This window comes from Schistocerca gregaria, chromosome 5, assembly GCF_023897955.1.
Source record: "Schistocerca gregaria isolate iqSchGreg1 chromosome 5, iqSchGreg1.2, whole genome shotgun sequence".
Taxonomy (NCBI): Eukaryota; Metazoa; Arthropoda; class Insecta; order Orthoptera; family Acrididae; genus Schistocerca; species Schistocerca gregaria.
Window position 1 is genome coordinate 427,999,742 of NC_064924.1, and position 20,988 is coordinate 428,020,729.

General features: G+C 40.5%; 1 protein-coding gene across 1 annotated transcript in view; it reads right to left on the bottom strand.

The window, feature by feature from the left end:
- Window positions 1-20,988, bottom strand: part of LOC126272561 (uncharacterized) — a 219,285-nt gene that overhangs the window by 116,176 nt on the left and 82,121 nt on the right. Inside the window, exon 2 of the mRNA XM_049975483.1 lies at window positions 15,957-16,066. Within this exon, the coding sequence (XP_049831440.1) occupies window positions 15,957-16,066 (110 nt within the window). The remainder of the gene's footprint in view (window positions 1-15,956; window positions 16,067-20,988) is intronic.

Consider the following 20,988-nt stretch of genomic DNA (forward strand, 5'->3'; position numbering starts at 1 on the left):
AGTGAGCACAATGTCATATGAGGTCTGTCTAAAAAGTATCTGACCTTTGATTTTCCCGTACAAAATAGAGATGGTAGTGTGGTGCCACTGTACACAGTAAAGGAAGAGACCTTTATGTACATGCATGAATTTTATCCCTGCCTTCCAGTGCGTCAGTTGCTGCCTGTCAGTCACTAAGTGATGTGCTACACAACATCACTTGTCAGATTACCAATTCTCTCTCTCAAGATGACTGAACATGTTGAGCAAAGATACTGCATCAAATTTTGTCAAAAGCTTGCTGATTCTCAAATCAAAACAATTCATAAGATTCAGCAGATGTTTGGAGAAGATGCAATGGGTTAACACAAATTAAGGAGCGGTTCACCTATTCAAAAATGGATGCACATCAGCGGAGAGTGACCAGCGTTCTGGCACGCCACAAGCTGCTCTGAGTGCAGCTGTTGTTGAAAGGGTGCAAAATTTGGTGATGGCAGATCATTGTTGGACTGTGCAGGAGACTGCCCAAGAGGTTGGAGTAAGTAAAGATTCTGCACATGCAATTTTGTGTGATGATTTGAACATTCACTGAGTGGCTGCAAAATTCATGCCCAAGTTGTTGTTACTGGAACGAAAAGACCTCTGTTTTGACACTGTTCAGGTCCTTCTGGACACCACCAACACTGATCCTGGGTCTCTGAACACCATGATAACTATAGATGAGTCATGGGTGTACAGGTATCACCGAGATACAAAAAGACAGTCATCACATTGGAAGCATCCTTAGTCTCCAAGACCAAAGAAAGTGTGGCAGGTGTGAAGCAAAATCGAGATGGTACTGACTATCTTCTTTGATGTCCATGGGACTGTGCATCACAAATACACACCAGAAGGAAAAAGCAGTGCATAGAATATTGTCGATGTACTGCTGAGTTTTAAGGGTGCTGTGGATGATAACCAAAGGGGCCCTGGTATGGGAAGAAGTTGCACCCCTGACCATCACTGGTGGTTGTCGGATCGTATGGCAGATGACAGTCAGGTCTGTATTCCACTACTGTCCGAAGTGTCTCCAGAGATGTCATGACTTGGACTCTCATTGACTGGAGTAGAATTGTTTTCAGTGATGACTCCTACTTTGAAATGAGCCCTGATGACCAGTAAAGACATGTCTGGAGACACCTTGGATAGTGGTGGTGTACCAACCTCCCTGTCACCTACCATATGGCCCAATGGTCAGGAGTGATGGTCGGGGGTGCCATTTTATTTCATAGCATGACCCCTTTCATTGTCATCCACGGCACCCTTACAGCACAGCGGTACTTTGACTATATTCTACAGCCCATTTTGTTGCCATTTATGGGAATCCATCCTGGGCTTACATTTCAGCAAAAAATACTCACCAGCACAAGGCAAATGTTTCCATTGCTCGTCTCCATGCTTTCCAAACACTACCTCAGACAGCAATGCCATTGAATCTCTTTCCAGTTGATAATGTTTCGAGGGTTATGGGCAGTGCCTTCCAACCAGCTTAGGATTTTGATGATCTAACGTGCCATTCAGATAGCATTTGGCATGATATCCCTCAGGAGAACATCCAATAACAGATACAAATAATAGAGATTTTAGCAATCAGTAACATATTGTTCTTCACTAATTACAACACTCGGTAAAAGTCAAAACTAGGGACAGTGGTGTATGTATGTGTTTTGTGCAGGAATGTTGTCAGCACTTGCCATGAGGTATGATGGGAACAAACGAAGGTGTGTCAGTTGTTTGTGATATGCAGCCAATGAGAGAGTAGCAGGCGACAATGGGCAGTACGAATAAAATCTGTGAAGGCTATAAGGACAACTTATAAACAATTGCTATAGTTTTGGTATGACTCTTCTACTGACAAGGGAACTAATAGCATGGCATCGCCAAAAGCAACTGAATGTTATGATTAATTACAAAGGTTCAAGTGCTATTTTAACAGTGCTACTGAAGTTGTTCTCCAGCAGAAATTTTTAACTCAGAATTGTAGAAATCTAATCTATGTGTCTTCAAATCAAATGAAAAAATATAAGCAGCTACTGATGTTTATGCATAATTTTAAATTTGTGGGAATTTGGCATGAAAATGTTCATGCTGTTGCTGATCTTGATCATTAAGAACCTTAAGTTATGTGGCAGCACAAAACTCTAAAACATCTCATTCAAGGTAATAACAGAGACATCATATTCAAAAGGCCTTGAAAAGTTTTCAGAAAACCATATTTTGAAGTATTAAACCAACTGATTTTGCTACTCAAAAACAATCAGTCCATCAAATTTTTATTTTTAATTGTTGTAAAAATTTACTCAAGAACATCCTACAGACATCAATTTGACTATAAAATTTTACAGAGATGATTTTTAGGGGGAAAGACTGATAAATAATAGACATATTTTTGCAGTTTTTTAAGAGCAGGCAAAAAACTTGAGGGAAATTGTAGAGCTTTTAAAAATACATAAGTGGATAAAATGACTGAATCCAGAGTTTGTGCGATTTGTTTGCTTGCAGTTGTTATTCCTGTACCATTCTGTTGTAATGAAGGAAGTTTTTATGCTGATTTAAGACTTTTTAAGATCAACAATGGTGCAATATCAGCTCAAACATATCTCTATTTAGCTTGTTTACTGCAATGTTTGTGATAAACTAGATTCAGATGATTTATTAAGTACTTTTTAATTCATGGCATACAAAGTGCTGCAAAGTTTTCATGTTGTGGAAGTGATTTTTTATGTTGTTTAGCATTTTATTAAATAAATAATGTTTTAAGAATAATTTGGAATTTTATTGTAAGTTTTATTACTAATTCTTCTTTTCAAGAATTTTGCTTCTATTTACTATTTCTTTGGGAGTGGATGGGATGGGGGTGGGGTGGCATGGGTGAGGGAGGGGAGAGGAAGAGGGGAACCCTTTTTGGACAACTACCTACTCACACAAAACATGAGCTGCTGGGCCTGAACAGGGGTCTCATTAGAGACACGAGAAAATGAGTCAAATGAGTCCATTTGATTTGACTGTTGGCTGAGCTGGTAGCACTAAGTTCATTTTTACTGAACTTCCTCTTTTCCTGAAAGGGAGAAAAAGTTCAGGAACAAGTTTTGGCAGACTTCCATAGACTATCTTATTGTTTGTGATCCTATTCAGATTTATGCTGAGTGCAAATGTATCCTGAAACTGTAGCGATGAAAACAGTCAGAACCCAAAATAAGTTTGGCAATATGCAATAATACAAAAGTCCACAATAACAATTTGACTGCCAGCAGCATTTTGGCAATTTTTTCACTTTGGTCATAACTTTTTTCCTTCATGTTGTTTAAAAAATGTAAGCTTGTGTGTCTGGTAATTCATGAAACTTTAAAAAATTGTTTTTAATCTGACACATATGATGTGATTAAATATGAGGCACTTGGCTCATTTTAAACTTAAGATGCAACTAAAAGTTTTATTTAGCCAGGTGCATCACTCTTGATGCACACTCATATATCTGAGGAACATGTTATTATTGGCAAATAAAAGCTCCAACTACCTGCTATATAACTACTTTAATTATCAAATTTAAAAATTTACATTTTTACGCATTTGTGCAACACAAAAAAAAGTTCACGCACATGAAACTCACAGGACAAATTTGGCACCCAGTGATATCTACTTACTATATTTGATAGCATGTTTTTGCTCACTTGCATTGGTGAGTTTCTGGTAACAGCTGTTACAATTTCGTCTCACAGCAGTTTCAACTGATTCGTGATTCCCCTTCATTAGTGTCTCCTAAATATTGTCAGTCCTGAGTAACTCATTTGCAATAGCTTCAAGGAAAGCAATGACACCCATTTTTTGTTTTGTTACTTGAACATACAAAGTATTTGCATTTACAAGAGTAGTACTGAATAGTAATTCAAAGCCCACTTTGTGGTACCACTTCACTGACTTCCTTGAGCATGAGCCAAAGGTTTTCTTTTGATTTCAAAGGGTTTGGCTGCACTGTAATCAACAACTGCATTTTTTTCACTTCATCTCTTCTTGTTTTCACTGCCATAAGCACATGTTGGTGCTTGGTTATCAAAAAAATGTAATCCCTCTTGTCACACCACAGTCCATCAACTACCTTTGTGTTGTTTTCTGCAACCACCATTTCCCCTTTCTTCAACATTTTGTGATAACAGTTTTTTGACCTTCCCTTCTTTTTTTGAGGAGTGTTCACACCAGATAAGTTTGTTTTTCTAGAAGAATGTGCGCCAAGTTTGTAGAAGTGTAGAAGTTATCCACAAGGAGTGGTCTTCCAGAATTCAAAAGTGGTTCCTATAGCTCCAAAACAGTTGTCGTTGTTAAATCTATAGCATTAACTTCTTTTCCACAATACACTTTAACATGCCAAGTACATCCACCTATAGCACATACTTTGCGTAATTTCACTCTGTATTTAAAATGTTCTTCAGGAACGTACTCACGGAACCATAACCTTCCACAAAATGGAACCATTGTTTTATCAATACAAACAGCTTCACCAGGAGTGAAGGTTTCTTGGAATTTTGTGTTCAGATGATGCCCAAGCTTGCTAATTTTGAACATATTTTATTTTCATCTACGTTTCCACTGACACAAAAATGTATGCAATGGATCAGGAAATCAGATATATTTTGGGAAACAATAGAAGAGACCTGGTTTTTATAAAGCATATTCTGGCTCCATTAATGTTCCATTCTTGGCTTATGATCAAGCCCCATCCATAACATACGTCTCAGAAATTTCGTCAAATCGTCAATGCCCATAAAGTCAATCTCAATAAAGGTAATAATGCTTCTGGAATTATTCCATTAACAATCTTTCATTCAGCATAACGGTTTGTTTCCTTCACTATAAAATGACACATTTCTTCTCAAGGAAAAAATTGTAAATGTCAATAGGATGAATATTTGCAGGTAGATCATCCAAAATTGCATTGCCTACTCCACAGTTAGCACAAAAAACAAAATTGTTTTCATTTCTCTGCACACCACACCACTTTATTCGTGAAGTAGGGAGCCCATCAGTACACAACATCTCTCTAGGTGACAACTCACTTTCACTGTGTTCATCAATGGAAGATGAAACTTCATTTATGCCATTTGTGAAAATATTATTCGTAACTTGCATGTATACCTTTTTTTCTTCAATGGAAGTACTTCATCTTCACTACTACTCTCACTCAAGGAAGGAGCATGATAGTTTGGATTGGAATTACTAACAGTGATTCATTAGATAAACTCGATACCTACAATCATTTCCAGATTCTCTTCTCTTGTGAATCCATTGTTCATCAAACAACCACAAAGTCTTATGGAAAACAAGTACTAATCAATGCCACTTATGTAAACAAAATGCCAGTATGAGTGAGGAACATGAACAGTACTGACACTACCTCAATACTGTCAATACTGTAATAAAATAATGATTGCTTGTCATCCAGTGCTGCCACTACCAAACCAACATTACAGAACTTTTGTCACTTTCCAGTAGAACGTGGCGCCCACCATAGGCAAATAACCAGGGCCCCTCACGTGATCAAATATGATGCACATGGTAAAATGGAAAAACTGATGTGAATCATATATAACGTACATAGTGGTGAAACTGTTTAAGGTTATTCGAATCTTAAAACAACAACTTCTGTCTGTTCTCTGTAGATACAAGATAGTGAGCTCTTAAGTGCTGTATGTGCTGGTCTTAGTTTGTCCTTTTTGTATCATGGGTAACATGATAATATCAGAACCGGAATCCACAAGGTAAGTACATGGTATACATATGTCCATCATGTATAAATGAAGCAATCCACAGCAGGCACCAGTAATGTTATCATGTATAGGTAACTCACTTATGCTCACACTTCCAATACATACTGTACTTAGATTGAAGCACTGTTAGCCACCTCAACTGGATGACATGCTTCATTGTTGCTCCACAATTTTTGTAATTTTGTCTGTGTTAACCTGACACTCAAGAGTTAATCTTTGGCATGTTAGTGCAGGAGGTGTCAGCTAAATAAAAAAATCTGAGCAGTTCATTGTTTATTTACATATATAACCTGACTTTCAAATTTTATTGTGCGTGAGACAGTGTGTACCTGATTAGTGTGATTCAAAAGTCTAGATTCCAGTATTCTACTGTTCATGTCCTGTTTACTTTTGAACATCTGAGAGCGCCGTGATAAATTCATACTATATAATAAACTGTAAAAGTTATTTGTTCTGTTTATATACTTTCAGCTACAAGATATTGTTAAAAAATAATTTCATAGTATAGTGTGAAAAAAGATATATTTTTGAGAGTTTTTTAATACTTGCAGATGTAAAGTTTTTAGAAATTTTTTAAGCTGCAAGTGTTGTGAATAATTCTTTTCGTAGTAAACCAGCATTCGTAAATATCAGGTAATGTAAATAACTCACATATCGTATCACATTAGTTTCTGTTTTAACAGTAGTGTATAGTGTCTGCATTTATAGGATATTAACACTATTGTCAAATTTGTTGGTGACCATAACCTGGAAAATGTTTCAGAGAGACAGTAAATTTTATACCAAGTATTTCTGTCGCAGTAACAGGTATCTGGTTTTGGCTGTTAATAGCTTCAGTTCTAAAATCCTACAAACTAAAAGAGAATCAGCAAGCTTAGTTTAAAGTTATTTGTTTATTATTCTGTAATTTAGTGCACCAGCCACATTGCAGCCTCACTGTGCACGCTGTTCTCTGCCATAGGATGAATTAGTTGCTGTTTGTAAGCAGCTGGAAATCCCTGTAACTACTGCCAAGAAATGGGGAGCTGCACTGAATGCGTGTGTTGGGAGGGCTCCTGAGAGAGGAGGAGGAGGAGGAGGAGATTAGTGTTTAACATCCCGTCAACAAAGAGGTCATTTGAGACAGAGCACAAGCTCAGATTAGGGAAGGATGGGGAAGGAAATCGACCATGCTTTTGAAAGGGACCATCCTAGCATTTGCCTGAAACAAAGAACATGAATCTGGATGGTCATATATGGGTTCGTCATCCTCCTGAATGTGAGTCCAGTGTGCTAACCACTGTGCCACCTTGCTCGGTGACTCCTGAGAGTCATGTGCTAGGATTCCTAAGGTACCTCTAGTACTACCCTCTCCTGTAGATCCTGTCTCATCTACAGGAAGCACAGGGTCCATCACTGCTTGTTCACTTGACTCATGAGTGAAACATCAGTGGTAGGGCTAGACGACTTGCATGGGTATGACAGGGACTATGGGGAGCTCAGGGTGTTTCATCCATTCCCTAACAAACAAATCTGAGGTAATGTTTTTCACTGAAAGTGATCCAGTGAGACCCACTTCACCTGTTGGACAAACCTCTCCATCCCGTGTCAGTGTCAAGCATGCACAAAATGGTAGGGTCCCATTAATCATTGGCACTTCAAACATACGATACACCAAATAATGATTCCTCTTATGGGAAAGACAACAAGGGATTGAAAGGAACACAGTGTGCACTGAGTGTGTATGCCTTGGGACCTCATTCAACACAACAAACAGGGTATTCCAGCAGTCAGTGAGGAAACAGCACAACCATCTGCAGATTGTACCCCACACTGGGACAAACAATGTCTGCTGAATGGGATGTGAAGTCATTCTTTGATCGTTCCAGCAAATGGCGGAGAAGGTTTAGAATACAAGCCTTTCTCCTGGACATTCGAGGAAGATCACAAAATGTGGTATTGTGCCCATAACAGATCATGGACCCCTGTTCTGAGTTGAGTAGAAGGCTTGAACCAGAGACTTAAAAAGATATGCGATAAGCATATTCCTGCAGTCATGCCATAGGACTGAGAACTATATGTTCCTCCTAAATTGATCAGGTGTGCACTCCACAAAAGAGGCTGCTGTGTGAGGTGCACAGAAGGACTTTTTAGATTAGGTGACTCTTCATCTAGTCCAGATAAAGATAGCTCTACAGGAGATCCATAAGTATTGGTGTAAGATTCAAAGAAATACCCCTCACAGGTGAGGGTATTAAAATCCAACTGGGTAATTAATGAAGCATTCACAATGAAGTGCCAGATTTTTAAGCACTCATAAAAAGCAGGAAGTCACATAATAATTGGGACAGAGAGCTGGTTAAAACCCTTACCAACAGCAGTGACTTTTGGGGGGAAAATTCAATTAAATATTGAAATGGGAAATGGGGGTGGTGTATGTTACAGTAGATTAGGAACTCAAATCCATCAAGATAGAAACTGAAGCTGCATGAAAGATTATTTGGGTAAGACTCAGTACCAGAAGTGTGCATGAAATTATAATTGTATCCTTCCATCAACCACCAGACTCACCTCCTGATGTATTCAAACTTTAGAATAATGTAATCATCAGAGGAGATTTTAATCATTCAACAGTCAGTTTGGATAGTTACAGTTTTGTTAGTGATATAACATTCTGTGAAACATTGCTAAAAGCCTTCTCTAAAAACTACCTAGAACATATAGTTCGGAATTCTGCTCATGATGGAAAAATATTTGATCTAATGGTAACAAATAGACCTAACCTCTTTGAGAATGTGCACCTTGAAACTGGTGTCAGTGGCCATGAGATAGTCGTACCAACAACGCTTAACAATGTACAAAGGGCAACTAGAAGCAGAAATATTCCACCTCGACTGACATCTCTGCCCAACCTCTTTGCCTTTACATATGTCTGCCTGTGTCTGTATATATGCAGATGGATATGTGTGTGTGTGCGAGTGTATACCTGTCCTTTTTTCCCTCTAAGGTAAGTCTTTCGGCTCCTGGGACTGGAATGATCCCTACTCTCTCCCTTAAAATCCAGATTCTTTCGTCTTTCCCTCTCCTTCCCTCTTTCCTGATGAAGCAACCTTGGGTTGTGAAAGCTTGAAATTTATGTGTGTGTTAGTGTGTTTTTTATTGTGTCTATCTACCAGCACTTTCTCGTTTAGTAAGTCACAGCATCTTTGTTTTTGTATACATATGTTTAGTAACTAGACAAAGAGGCAGCAGTGTCTTATCTCAATGACAAAAGTGGAACTTTTTAGCTCATAACAGGTGCATGTAGAGGAACTATGGTTCAAGTTTAGAAGAATAGTTGAACATGCACTGGGGCAGATATGTACAGTTTGTGAGAAGAGATATTTTCCATGGTATATAGTCACCGTAAATAAACTTCTAAAGAAACAGAGACTACTGAATAGTTTATGATGGGAGGAATTCTCTATGGCATATAATCAGTGTAAAGAACAGTCTAAAGAAACATACTAATGAATATCAGGTGCAAGGGAAAGCATAGAGCTATAAATAAAGAGATGATGAATGAAACACACTTGGGTGTCAAGAGGGCAATGCCTGAAGCCTTCATTGACTTCCTTCACAAAACTTGAAGAATTCTAGTCGAATATTAAGGTCATTAGTGGCACCAAAGTTAGTGTACAGATGCGCATGAAGATCAAAGGAAATAAAATTGAGGGTATCAGAAGCAGAAGTGCTAAACTCCATTTTCAAATGTTTCTTTGCAAAGGAAAAACCAGGAGTATTGCCCCAATTTAATTCTGTTACCACAGCGAAGATGAGTGAATTAGATGTTAGTATCAGTGGCATTGAGAAACAGCTGAAACCATTAAAATTTAACAAAAGTCCAGTACCTGATGGAATCTCTATCATATATGTGTTTCTTCCTTCAACACAGCTGAAAGAACAGTCACCATTTTGATCCTCTAACCAACATGAATCAACATACAAAGGAATGAAAGACATTAGCTGCCAGTGGGCATTGATTTAAAGCAATGAGGATAATTGAAAATTTGTGCTGGGCCAAGATTCGATCCTGGCTCTCCTGCTTACTAGGCAGACGTACAGACCACTGAGCCATCCAGACACAGTGGTCATTGCAAGTGGACAGACTACCCTAGCACGGCTCCTGTCAGATCCAAATTCTTAACTTATTCACACACTACAGATGTAGTGCTCCTTGCCCATTATCCTTAATACTTGCGGCATCTTGCCAATTCCTGCAAAAGTTCAAGCTTGGTCTGCATCGGCACTGAAAGATCACTTGCTGCCCTCGCTTCTCGCTTGAGTTCAAATGGTTCCAATAGCTCTAAGCACTATGGGACTTAATGTCTGAGGTCATGAATCCCCTAGACTCAGAACTACTTAAACCTAACTAACCTAAGGACATCACACACATCCATGCCTGAGGCAGGATTCAAACCTGCAACCGTAGTAGTCGTTTGGTTCCGGACTGAAGCACCTAGAACCGCTCAATCACAGTGGGCAGCCTCGCTTGAGTTATGCAGGTTCATTTTATTCACCATGTAACACCACTATGGATTGATCGATGAGAGGATATGGAACAAAAAAGTCTAATGAACTTATGTCCAGAAATGCATGGTTTCCATGCTGAAGACCATTTATTCAATCATTTGTTACAGAGACTGTGATCTAATACGAGATGTACCATGCACCCACATTTACAGTATGCATGATTTCCTCCTAAAGGGTGGTACTTTTCCTCGATATGTCATGCCCTAGTGCTCTTTCCTGCCACAGTAATTGGTTATGTGACAGACTTTCTAAATCGGGAGCCATTATGTCACTGGTTTCTTTACCAGGCAACCATTGTTTGGGGATTTGAGTCATCTGCCTTATTCACAGATGAGGCCACCTTTACTCAGAGTGGTATTTTCAGATGTCATAACAGACATCTGTGGGATAGTATGCAGAACCCTCATGGTATGGTGACAGTGAGCCATCAGCATCAGTACAGCTGGGATGTGTGAGCTGGCATAATTGGTGACTGTATTTTGGAACCAGTCTTCCTTCGACATCGCCCAATATGCCGGAACTATCACTGTTTCTTGCAGGTGACTTTGCCTCCACTGCTGAAAGAAGTGCCATTCATGAGTCAAAGGGATGTGTGGCTGCTACATGATGGTGCTCCAGGCCACTTTGCCATTAACGTTTGGATGAGTCTCAAACGTGTCTTCCCTGGTCAGTGGGTCAGACGAGGGAGTCCAGTTGCATGGCCTGCTCATTCACCAGATCTCAACCTGACTGATTTCTGGTTATGGGCCATCTCAAAAGTATCATGTATGCAGAACCCATTCCATATGTGGAGACAATGGAGAAGCGTACTCATGCTGCCTTTGAAACTGTTCAGTTGCAGCCTGGCTGATGTGTACATGTGAGGAAGAACATGCTACGGCACATACACACATGCGTTGAGGCATGTGGAACCCATTTTCAACACGTACTGTAACCATAGCTGCATGGTACAGCAAGTACTAGACCACAGTCTCCGCAACAATGTATGACTGAATAAATTTTCTCTTGCACAGAAACTACACTCCTAGAAATTGAAATAAGAACACCGTGAATTCAATGTCCCAGGAAGGAGAAACTTTATTGACACATTCCTGGGGTCAGATACATCACATGATCACACTGACACAACCACAGGCACATAGACACAGGCAACAGAGCATGCACAACGTCGCCACTAGTACAGTGTATATCCACCTTTCGCAGCAATGCAGGCTGCTATTCTCCCATGGAGACGATCGTAGAGATGCTGGATGTAGTCCTGTGGAACGGCTTGCCATGCCATTTCCACCTGGCGCCTCAGTTAGACCAGCGTTCGTGCTGGACGTGCAGACCGCGTGAGACTACGCTTCCTCCAGTCCCAAACATGCTCAATGGGGGACAGATCCGGAGATCTTGCTGGACAGGGTAGTTGACTTACACCTTCTAGAGCACTTGTGTGGCACGGGATACATGCGGACGTGCATTGTCCTGTTGGAAAAGCAAGTTCCCTTGCCGATCTAGGAATGGTAGAACAATGGGTTCGATGACGGTTTGGATGTACCGTGCACTATTCAGTGTCCCCTCTACAATCACCAGGGGTGTACGGCCAGTGTAGCAGATCGCTCCCCACACCATGATGCCGGGTGTTGGCCCTGTGTGCCTCGGTCGTATGCAGTCCTGATTGTGGCGCTCACCTGCACGGCGCCAAACACGCATACGACCATCATTGGCACCAAGGCAGAAGCGACTCTCATCGCTGAAGACGACACGTCTCCATTCGTCCCTCCATTCATGCCTGTCGCGACACCACTGGAGGCGGGCTGCACGATCTTGGGGCGTGAGCGGAAGACGGCCTAACGGTGTGTGGGACGGTAGCCCAGCTTCATGGAGACGGTTGTGAATGGTCCTCGCCGATACCCCAGGAGCAACAGTGTCCCTAATTTGCTGGGAAGTGGCGGTGCGGTCCCCTACGGCACTGCATAGGATCCTACGGTCTTGGCGAGAATCCGTGCATCGCTGCGGTCTGGTCCCAGGTCGACGGGCACGTGCACCTTCCGCCGACCACTGGCGATAACATCAATGTACTGTGGAGACCTCACGCCCCACGTGTTGAGCAATTCGGCGGTACGTCCACCCGGCCTCCCGCATGCCCACTATACGCCCTCGCTCAAAGTCCATCAACTGCACATACGGTTCACGTCCACGCTGTCATGGCATGTTACCAGTGTTAAAGACTGCGATGGAGCTCAGTATGCCACGGCAGACTGGCTGACACTGACGGCGGCGGTGCACAAATGCTGCGCAGCTAGCGCCATTCGACGGCCAACACCGCGGTTCCTGGTGTGTGCGCTGTGCCGTGCATGTGATCATTGCTTGTACAGCCCTCTTGCAGTGTTCGGTGCAAGTATGGTGGGTCTGACACACCAGTGTCAATGTGTTCCTTTTTCCATTTCCAGGAGTGTATATATTTCCAGACATAAGTTCACTAGATCTTTTTTGTTCCATATCCTCTCAGCGATCAGTCCCCAGAGTTTGTACACGGTGGAAAAATCATCCTGTATATACTGTATGTGGTGCCTGTTCCGAAAGAACAGAAGAATGTAGAAATAAATTCAGGTGTGCCTCAGAGAAATATATTGGGACCATTGCTGCTCATGTGGTATATTAATGACCTTGTAGATGATGTTTGTATTAACCTCAGACTTTCCACAGGTAATGCAATTATCCATAATGAAGTACTGTCTGAGGAAGGATGCATAAATATTTAGTCAGATTTAGAAAAGATTTCTAAGTGCTAACTCATTTTAAATGTCCACAAATCGAAAATTGTGTACTTCACAAAATGAAAGATGAGGTATCCTATGACTACAAAGTCAGTGACACTCAGTTAGTATCTTTCTACACCTATTCGTAGTTGGGGGTAACAATTTGTAGGGATAGAAAATGGAACAATCACATAGGTTCAGTCTTAGGTAAAGCAGATGCCAGATGGCAGTTAACTGGTAGAACACTAGAGAAATACAAAGGAAATGGCATACAAAACACTTGTGTAACATACTCCAGAATATTGCTCAAGTTTGTGCGACCAGTACCAAACAGGGCTGATGTGGGATATTGAGCGGATACAAAGAAGAGGAGCATAAATTGTCATAGGCTTGATTGTTGCCTGATCTGTGAGAGAGTGTTACGAAGACACTAAAACAAATGATATGCAGATGGTTGAAGATACGTGCAAACTATCCTGTCAAAGCCTACTTAGAAAGTTCCTAAAACCACTTAATGGATGAATCTAGGAATATACAAACTCTAGGGATCGCAAGGACAAGATTAGATTAATTATAGCACGCACAGAGGCACTTAAACAATGATTTTTCCCTTGCTCTCTACGCAAATGGAATAGGAAAAGTCCTAATAACTATGCAGGACATACAAATTGCCATGTACTTCACATTGATCTGCAGAATATGTATATACCCAGGGGTTATAAATAAACTGACGGTATTCCAAATGCTGCAGTTCAGGATGTGTTCATTGCAGGATGTTCCCATCATCGGTATCTTCATTAAACAGTGTGCTCGCAGAATAACCTAAAAAAATAATAGTTCCATTTTCTGCCACCAGGTGAAAATATGGTGCTGCATACAGACAGAATGTCATGTGGGTTCAGGATAAGGGGAGGAATGATCAAACCTATGATAACGGTGGTTCTGGAACGCTTATTAGGACATTGTCACAAGTTACAAAAAGAGTTCAGTGTGGCCTCCTGACACAGCAACATGGTCCATCCGTAACACGGCATAGTCAGCAATTGTTAGTAGCTTATCCAATGTAATCGGAGCGGTATGTCAACGTATGCTATCCCTCAACTCAGGAAGAATCTGGATACATTCTGATAGACATGATCTTTCATGTATCCTCACAACCAGAAGTCACATGGATTCTGGTTCAAAATGGTTCAAACGGCTCTGAGCATTATGGGACCTAACATCTGAGGCCATCAGGCCCCTAGACTTACAACTACTTAAACCTGACTAACCTAAGGACATCACACAAATCCATTCCTGAGGCAGGATTCGAACCTGAGACCGTAGCAGCATTGCGGTTCCGGACTGAAGAGCCTAGCACCGCTCGGCCACTGCAGCCGGCTGATTATATTCCTTAACCCATGTATTGACATGGTGCTTCTTCACAGCTATTTTTGTTGGTAATATTCCTGCAATGGAGCATTGTCATTGTTGCACGGTCTTTCTTCTCAATAGTCTCTGTGTTTGGTATGGAAAACTTTTACCTTCTTAACTCTTTATACCAACAGCCACTTCACAAAAGAAATCAAAACACGTCACAAAGTGACAAACAGCATAGTGATGTCAAAACAGAAAACATTTCACATTCTGACTGCTTACAGCACTGTATTTTCACTTGGTGGTGGAAACTGGAACTATTATTTTTTCAGCACACTCTGCAATAAATGAACATACCCACTATGTTTCACTGTCCTGTGATGTATATAGCCTGCACTGCAGCAGTTGGACCACTGTCAGTTTAATTATAATCACCTGATACGAAAATATAGCTTTGCTTGTTACTATACTGTACGTATATAAATTTAAAGCATTAACATTCCTATTTGTGTGTATGTGTGATGAAGAAGTGTTGTTGTGATTGGCTGATTAGATAACGTGCTCCGAACTCTGATTCTGTACTGTCAATGGCTGACACGATCATGCCCCCTGGACCAGCTTGCCTCAGGCGTGGATACAACAGCTTTGTGACATGCTTTCAAACCGAGTCAATGCATGAATCTGGGAGCCTTACTGGACTGTATTAGCAGAAAAGATGCGTAAAATCCAACGAAGAGTGGCACATTTTGTCATGGGACTATTTAAATGATGCGAGAGGTTTGCAGAGATGCTCAAAAAACTAGTGGCAGACACTTTGAGAGAGGCGTTGTGCATCACGGAGATGTTTAGAACAGAAAATTCAAAACAGCACGTTCTGGGAAGAATTGAGCAATATATTACTCCTCCCGCACACGCGTATGTCTTGCTTAATGACCACAACGAGAAAATCTGAGAAAATAGAGCAAATACAAAGGTTTACCAAGAATTTTCTTCTCACTTACCTTTTGTGAATGGAGCAGGGAAAGACGAAAAAGATGGTGGTAACAGAAGTAGGCCTACTCTCCACCTCACACTGTAAAGTAGCTTGCAGCGTATGTATGTAGATGTAGACCATAGTACCATTATGCACTATTTGACACTCCTGTTTTATTGGCTTATATTGTTGATGTTTCTAAGTCGATAACATGTTAGTAATTGAGATATGCCAATTTGGTTGTCAAGAAAAAGCTCTTGGGCAATTTACTATGCACACTTATATGTATGATGGACTTCCTCCTGTTTCACCAGATCTTAAAAATTACACTTATCTTAGATTGCACAAAACACAGATAATGTAAGAAGAACATGATCTGATAATTTGAGGTACCCAGCCCCCAAACAGATTTAAATGACAAATTTTCTGCCGCTGGAAGAGCAGCATTGAACAAAGGTCAAAAATGAGGATAATTAGATGGTTGCATCTAGCCTCATATTTACTTGATGTGGACATGAAGTTATTGCTGTTACAATTCTGAAACTTACTTACCAATAATAGCGTTCACATTGCTTGCAGATGGAATGTTTGTAGTGTTACTTGATCCAACTACGACTGCTGCTGCCACTACCAGTATCAGTCTCGCCAACCCCATCATACAGCTGTAAAAAACGAAATGTAAAGTCAGATTGGGCGGAGAAGACCATCCCAATTAATACTGTTTTGATTCCATAACCTACAAAGAAATGCAGATCAAAAGATCTCTGTATAATGAAGTGAGAAAATAACAATACTTCCACTATCAGAGATTGGTATCTGTGCCACTGGTTTTAAACGAGTTCTGGGCCACAATTACAGTGGTGCCTGAAGATACGGGGGATTCACAGATACTGGAGGTTTGCAGGACACATCCTCCCTTCCCCATCAGCCTCTTGGATGGAACTTGCCCCCCCCCCCCCCCCCCCCTCTCTCTCTCTCTCTCTTCCACACCGCTAAATCCACGTGAACGTGGAGCTGGTGCTTACTTTGGTTTCGAAGCAAGGGCATGATGTGGTGGTACTTAACACGAAAAGGCAAAAAGTTCAAATAATATTCCATGTTTCCCTGTCTACAAAAAAGCAGAAAGCATTGTTTGGCCACAGAGTATGCTTGAAATACCGTGTGGTTACCCCTCACGGTCAAAGGCGCTTTTCCACGGTTTGCGTTGCTCCCCCCCTTTGGAAGTCCGAGTCCTCCATTGGGCATGGGTGTGTTGTCTTTAGTATAAGTTAGTTTTAAGTTAGATTAAGTAGTGTATAAGCCTAGGGACTGATGACCTGAGCAGTTTGGTCCCATAGGAACTTAACACCACCACTATGCTTGAAATAGTACACACTATGTGATCAAAAGTATCCGGACACATGGCTGAAAATGACTTACAAGTTCATGGCAACCTCATCAGTAATGCTGGCATTGAATATGGTGTTGGCCCATCCTTAGCCTTGATGACAACTTCCACTCTCGCAGGCACACGTTCAATCAGGTGCTGGGAGGTTTCTTGGGGAATGGCAGCCATTCTTCACGGAGTGCTGTTCTGAAGACAGGTATCGACACAGGTCGGTGAGGCCTGGCACGAAGTTGGTGTTCCAAAACATCCCAAAGGTGTTCTAAAGTATTCAGGTCAGGACTCCTGGCAGGCCAGTCCATTACAAGGATGTTATCGTTGTGTAACCACTCCACCATGGGCCGTGCATTATGAACAGGTGCTCGATCATTTTGAAAGATGCAGTCACCTCCCCGAACTGCTCTTCAACAGTGGGAAGCAAGAAAGTTCTTAAAACATCAATGTAGGCTTGAGATGTGATAGAGTCACACAAAACAACAAGGGGTGCAAGCACCTATAATGAAAAACATGACCACACGATAACACCACTGCCTCCAAATGTTACTGTTGACACTACACACTGGCAGATGATGTTCACTGGGCATTCGTCATACCCACACCCTGCCATCAGATCGCCACATTGTGAGCCATGGTTCATCACTCCACACGTTTTTCCACTGCTCAACCATCCAATTTTTAGGCTCCTTACACCAAGTAAGGTGTCATTTGGCATTTACTGGAATGATGTGTGGCTTATGAGCAGCTGCTCAACCATGAAATCTAAGTTTTCTCACCTCCTGACTAACTGTCATAGTACTTGCAGTGGATCCTGATGCAGTCTGGAATTCCTGTGTGATGTTCTAGATATATGTCTGCCTATTACACATTACGACCCTCTTCAACTGTCGGCATCTCTGTCAGTTAACAGTTGGCCTGTAGGAATTTGTGCTGTGCGTTTCTCTTCACATTTACACTTCACTATCACATCGGAAATGATGGACCTAGGGATGTTTGTGTGGAAATCTCGCATACAGACTTATGACACAAGTTACACCCAATCACCTGACCACGTTCGAAGTCCTTGAGTTCCGCGGAGTGGCCCATTTTGTTCTCTCACGATGTCTAATGACTACTGGGGTCTCTGATATGGAGTACCTGGCAGTAGGTGGCAGCACAATGCACCTAATATGAAAAACGTATGTCTTTGGGGGTGTCCGGATACCTTTGATCACATAGTGTATTATGCATCCATTTAAAAACAAAGCAAAAACCTAGCTCTTCAGATTGAATTTTTTGAATAGTATTTTAGTACAAAATCCTTAAGTGGCATTACTTTGTGGAATAATAATTATATTTATCACTTCAAAATGTGGTTTATAATTGATTCTCTGGAAGAGTACTTTCATTTTAAATATTAAAACACAGTTTTAGTTGTCGAATTAAATCACAGCAATATTCCTCATTGCAGCTACGTACTACTTCTTGCACTTTGAACATTTAGACAACAACTGGTATCCTGTAAAATGCACACCAGTCTCATAAAACTGTCACAAATAACAGAAGAATGTGGACATCCAACTGTAGCAATACTTAAGTTACGTTCTGACCAAAATCTAAATCTGCATATGAAACTTCCTGACAGATTAAAACTGTGTACCGGACCAAGACTTGAACTTGGGACCTTTGCCTTTCCCAGGCAAGTATTCTACCAACTGAGCTACTCAAGCACAACTCATGACCCCTCCTCACAGCTTCACTTCTGGCAGTACCTCGTCTCCTACCTTCCAAAGTACATATCAGCACACACTCAGCTGCAGAGTGAAAATCTCATTCTGTAAATCTGCATTATTACTATGACTGATGTTCATGCCACAGGAAATAATAATCACAAAATACAAAAGAACTGTTTCATTACTTTTCTTTAACTAACTAACAAAAATTATTGTACGACATATGTAATTGCTTCGCTGGTTTTCATGACAGTTATACGGCTGGAATTTGCTGATATTGCAACCTAATCATCAATCAAATAATCTTCCTGTCACCAGAAATGTGTTACGTTCGTTTCTCTTGTTTTATTTAACCAGAAGACCACCATAAGTTTTGATATCCTGCATGCTCCTTCAGAGTGTATCATGCAAATGTACTTAAGGTTCAGACTTAAATATTGTAAGCAACTACGTGGTGTGAACCACTTTTTAATGTATGAAGAGTTGTAATCTACACAACTTCTTGTTGTATGGTAATCTCTTTTAAGAATTTTTGCCCACATATTTTTGATTCTTCATTGCAAGTGGTTTCCAATTTATCGTTGAATAACACAGTTAAAGCAGCCCCTTTCTGGATGCCTAGCTCCTTCAAAAATTGCTTTACACCCTATTTATTTACCCAAGTAATTATCTCATGGTAGGTTAGCAAATAATACTGAAACAACTTTCAACAGGGCAGCAGCAAAATATTGTCACGGATTGTTTTTCCAAATTTATTTTGTTGTTGTTTCTGTGAATTACGAGAGCTATAAGAGTTTATGGATGAGGTTTTCTTTAGGGATTATGGCGCTACCACATTTTCGGCTCTGCTGCCTGCCTGTGAGGTGTCACAGCTTTCAACCAAGGCAAGGAATGACTGAATCTCATTTGAAGGTCTTCTGGTACAGTTGCATATTGCTTGTAAGGATACCTAAAATTGGGCCCCAAGAAAGCTTCTGTTTATAATAATCAGTCATTGCATAAGTACGACACATTGCATACAAGGATATTTTAAGCTGTAGCGCATAGTAAAACCTGGTTATTTTCAGCGAAATCTCAAAGTGCTGATAGTGGAATGGAGTAGAGTGGAGGGAATAGTGTGTAGTATCAAAGAAGACACACATTTTATTAATGGAACAGATCTTGGCTACAAAATTATTAATGGTCTAGATACGCAGCATATCCTGTCCTTAAATCGAAGGCATGTAGGATATGAAAATATTTGACTTAGTTGTGAAAAATTGATTTTTTGGTGAAAAATAAACTTACTTTTGTAAGTAGCCCCTCCCCACTCATATTGATGTTGATTGTCTGACATTTTCCTTGTGAATATATTCCGATGATTCTGGAAGGTCCTAATTAAACTGAAAATGTTTACCAACCAAGAATTTATGAAGCTATGGGAAATTGTGGAAACAAAAGGATGTAAAATTTGGTGAACTAGGTCGATGTTTCACGATTCGTATTTCATATTCTTCAAGACTCTCATTACATAAGCAACTTTGTATCACAATTTGTATTTCATATTCTTCAAGTCTCCCATTACATAAGCAACTTTGTGAGTGGGTACATTGCACTGACAAAAACTGGTATCTTTTTTGTATTTCAAAATTTAGTTCACTCCTTGCAAATTCTTTCAATCAGTTGGTCCAGATTGTTTGCACAGAATTCATTGGTTATTGCTGTACCATTTGCAAGATAATAAGAAAATGAATTTCTTTGCATCTCAAAAAACATTGATCATAATCTTTCTGGCTTATGAAAGCAACTTCGTGTATTCTGGAGTAAGGCGAATTACAGTTTTATTTATGGTGTTCAGTGGTGGACAAACGATAAGTAAATCGGTGCTAAAAATCACTTATGTTTTATTTTCACACTGCATGCCACACAACATATTCCAGACATTGTCGCGTGGTCTCCAATTCACTTGCTACCCAGAACACCTCTAATTCTTATGTCTGCACAATGGCCACATCTTAACAACATTCTCCACCTTTATTTTCTATCATTTGTCATGCAAGCCCTTCAAATCACTGCCACCATGACAAGAGCTGTACCAAGCTTGTGTGATTACCAGACTTACAAACTAAGCATTAACCATGAATATGTATGAACAATCGGGAAGCATTCGTCAGGTACACACTTCGCTAAAATGCGAGTACTTAAAGAACTTGATGACCATTTGGAGGAAGAGTTGTGAATTTATTGTGGAACACCATTAAAATCTGTATTGCTGTTTATATACTATGTAACAACCCAATTCTGCTTTTCTTAACAACATGTCACGAAAGCATATTTGTCCTGTGCTCAACTGGCTCTAGGCCTCTGCAGTGGTAGATGCAGATAAACCTCATGGAGGGGGCGCTAGATATATCTTGAGCTACCTTTACTTTTACCGTAATATAAAATAATCAAGTCACGTGTGAAGTTTAAGAAAATTTTATCCAAAATGATTATATACATATACAAGACA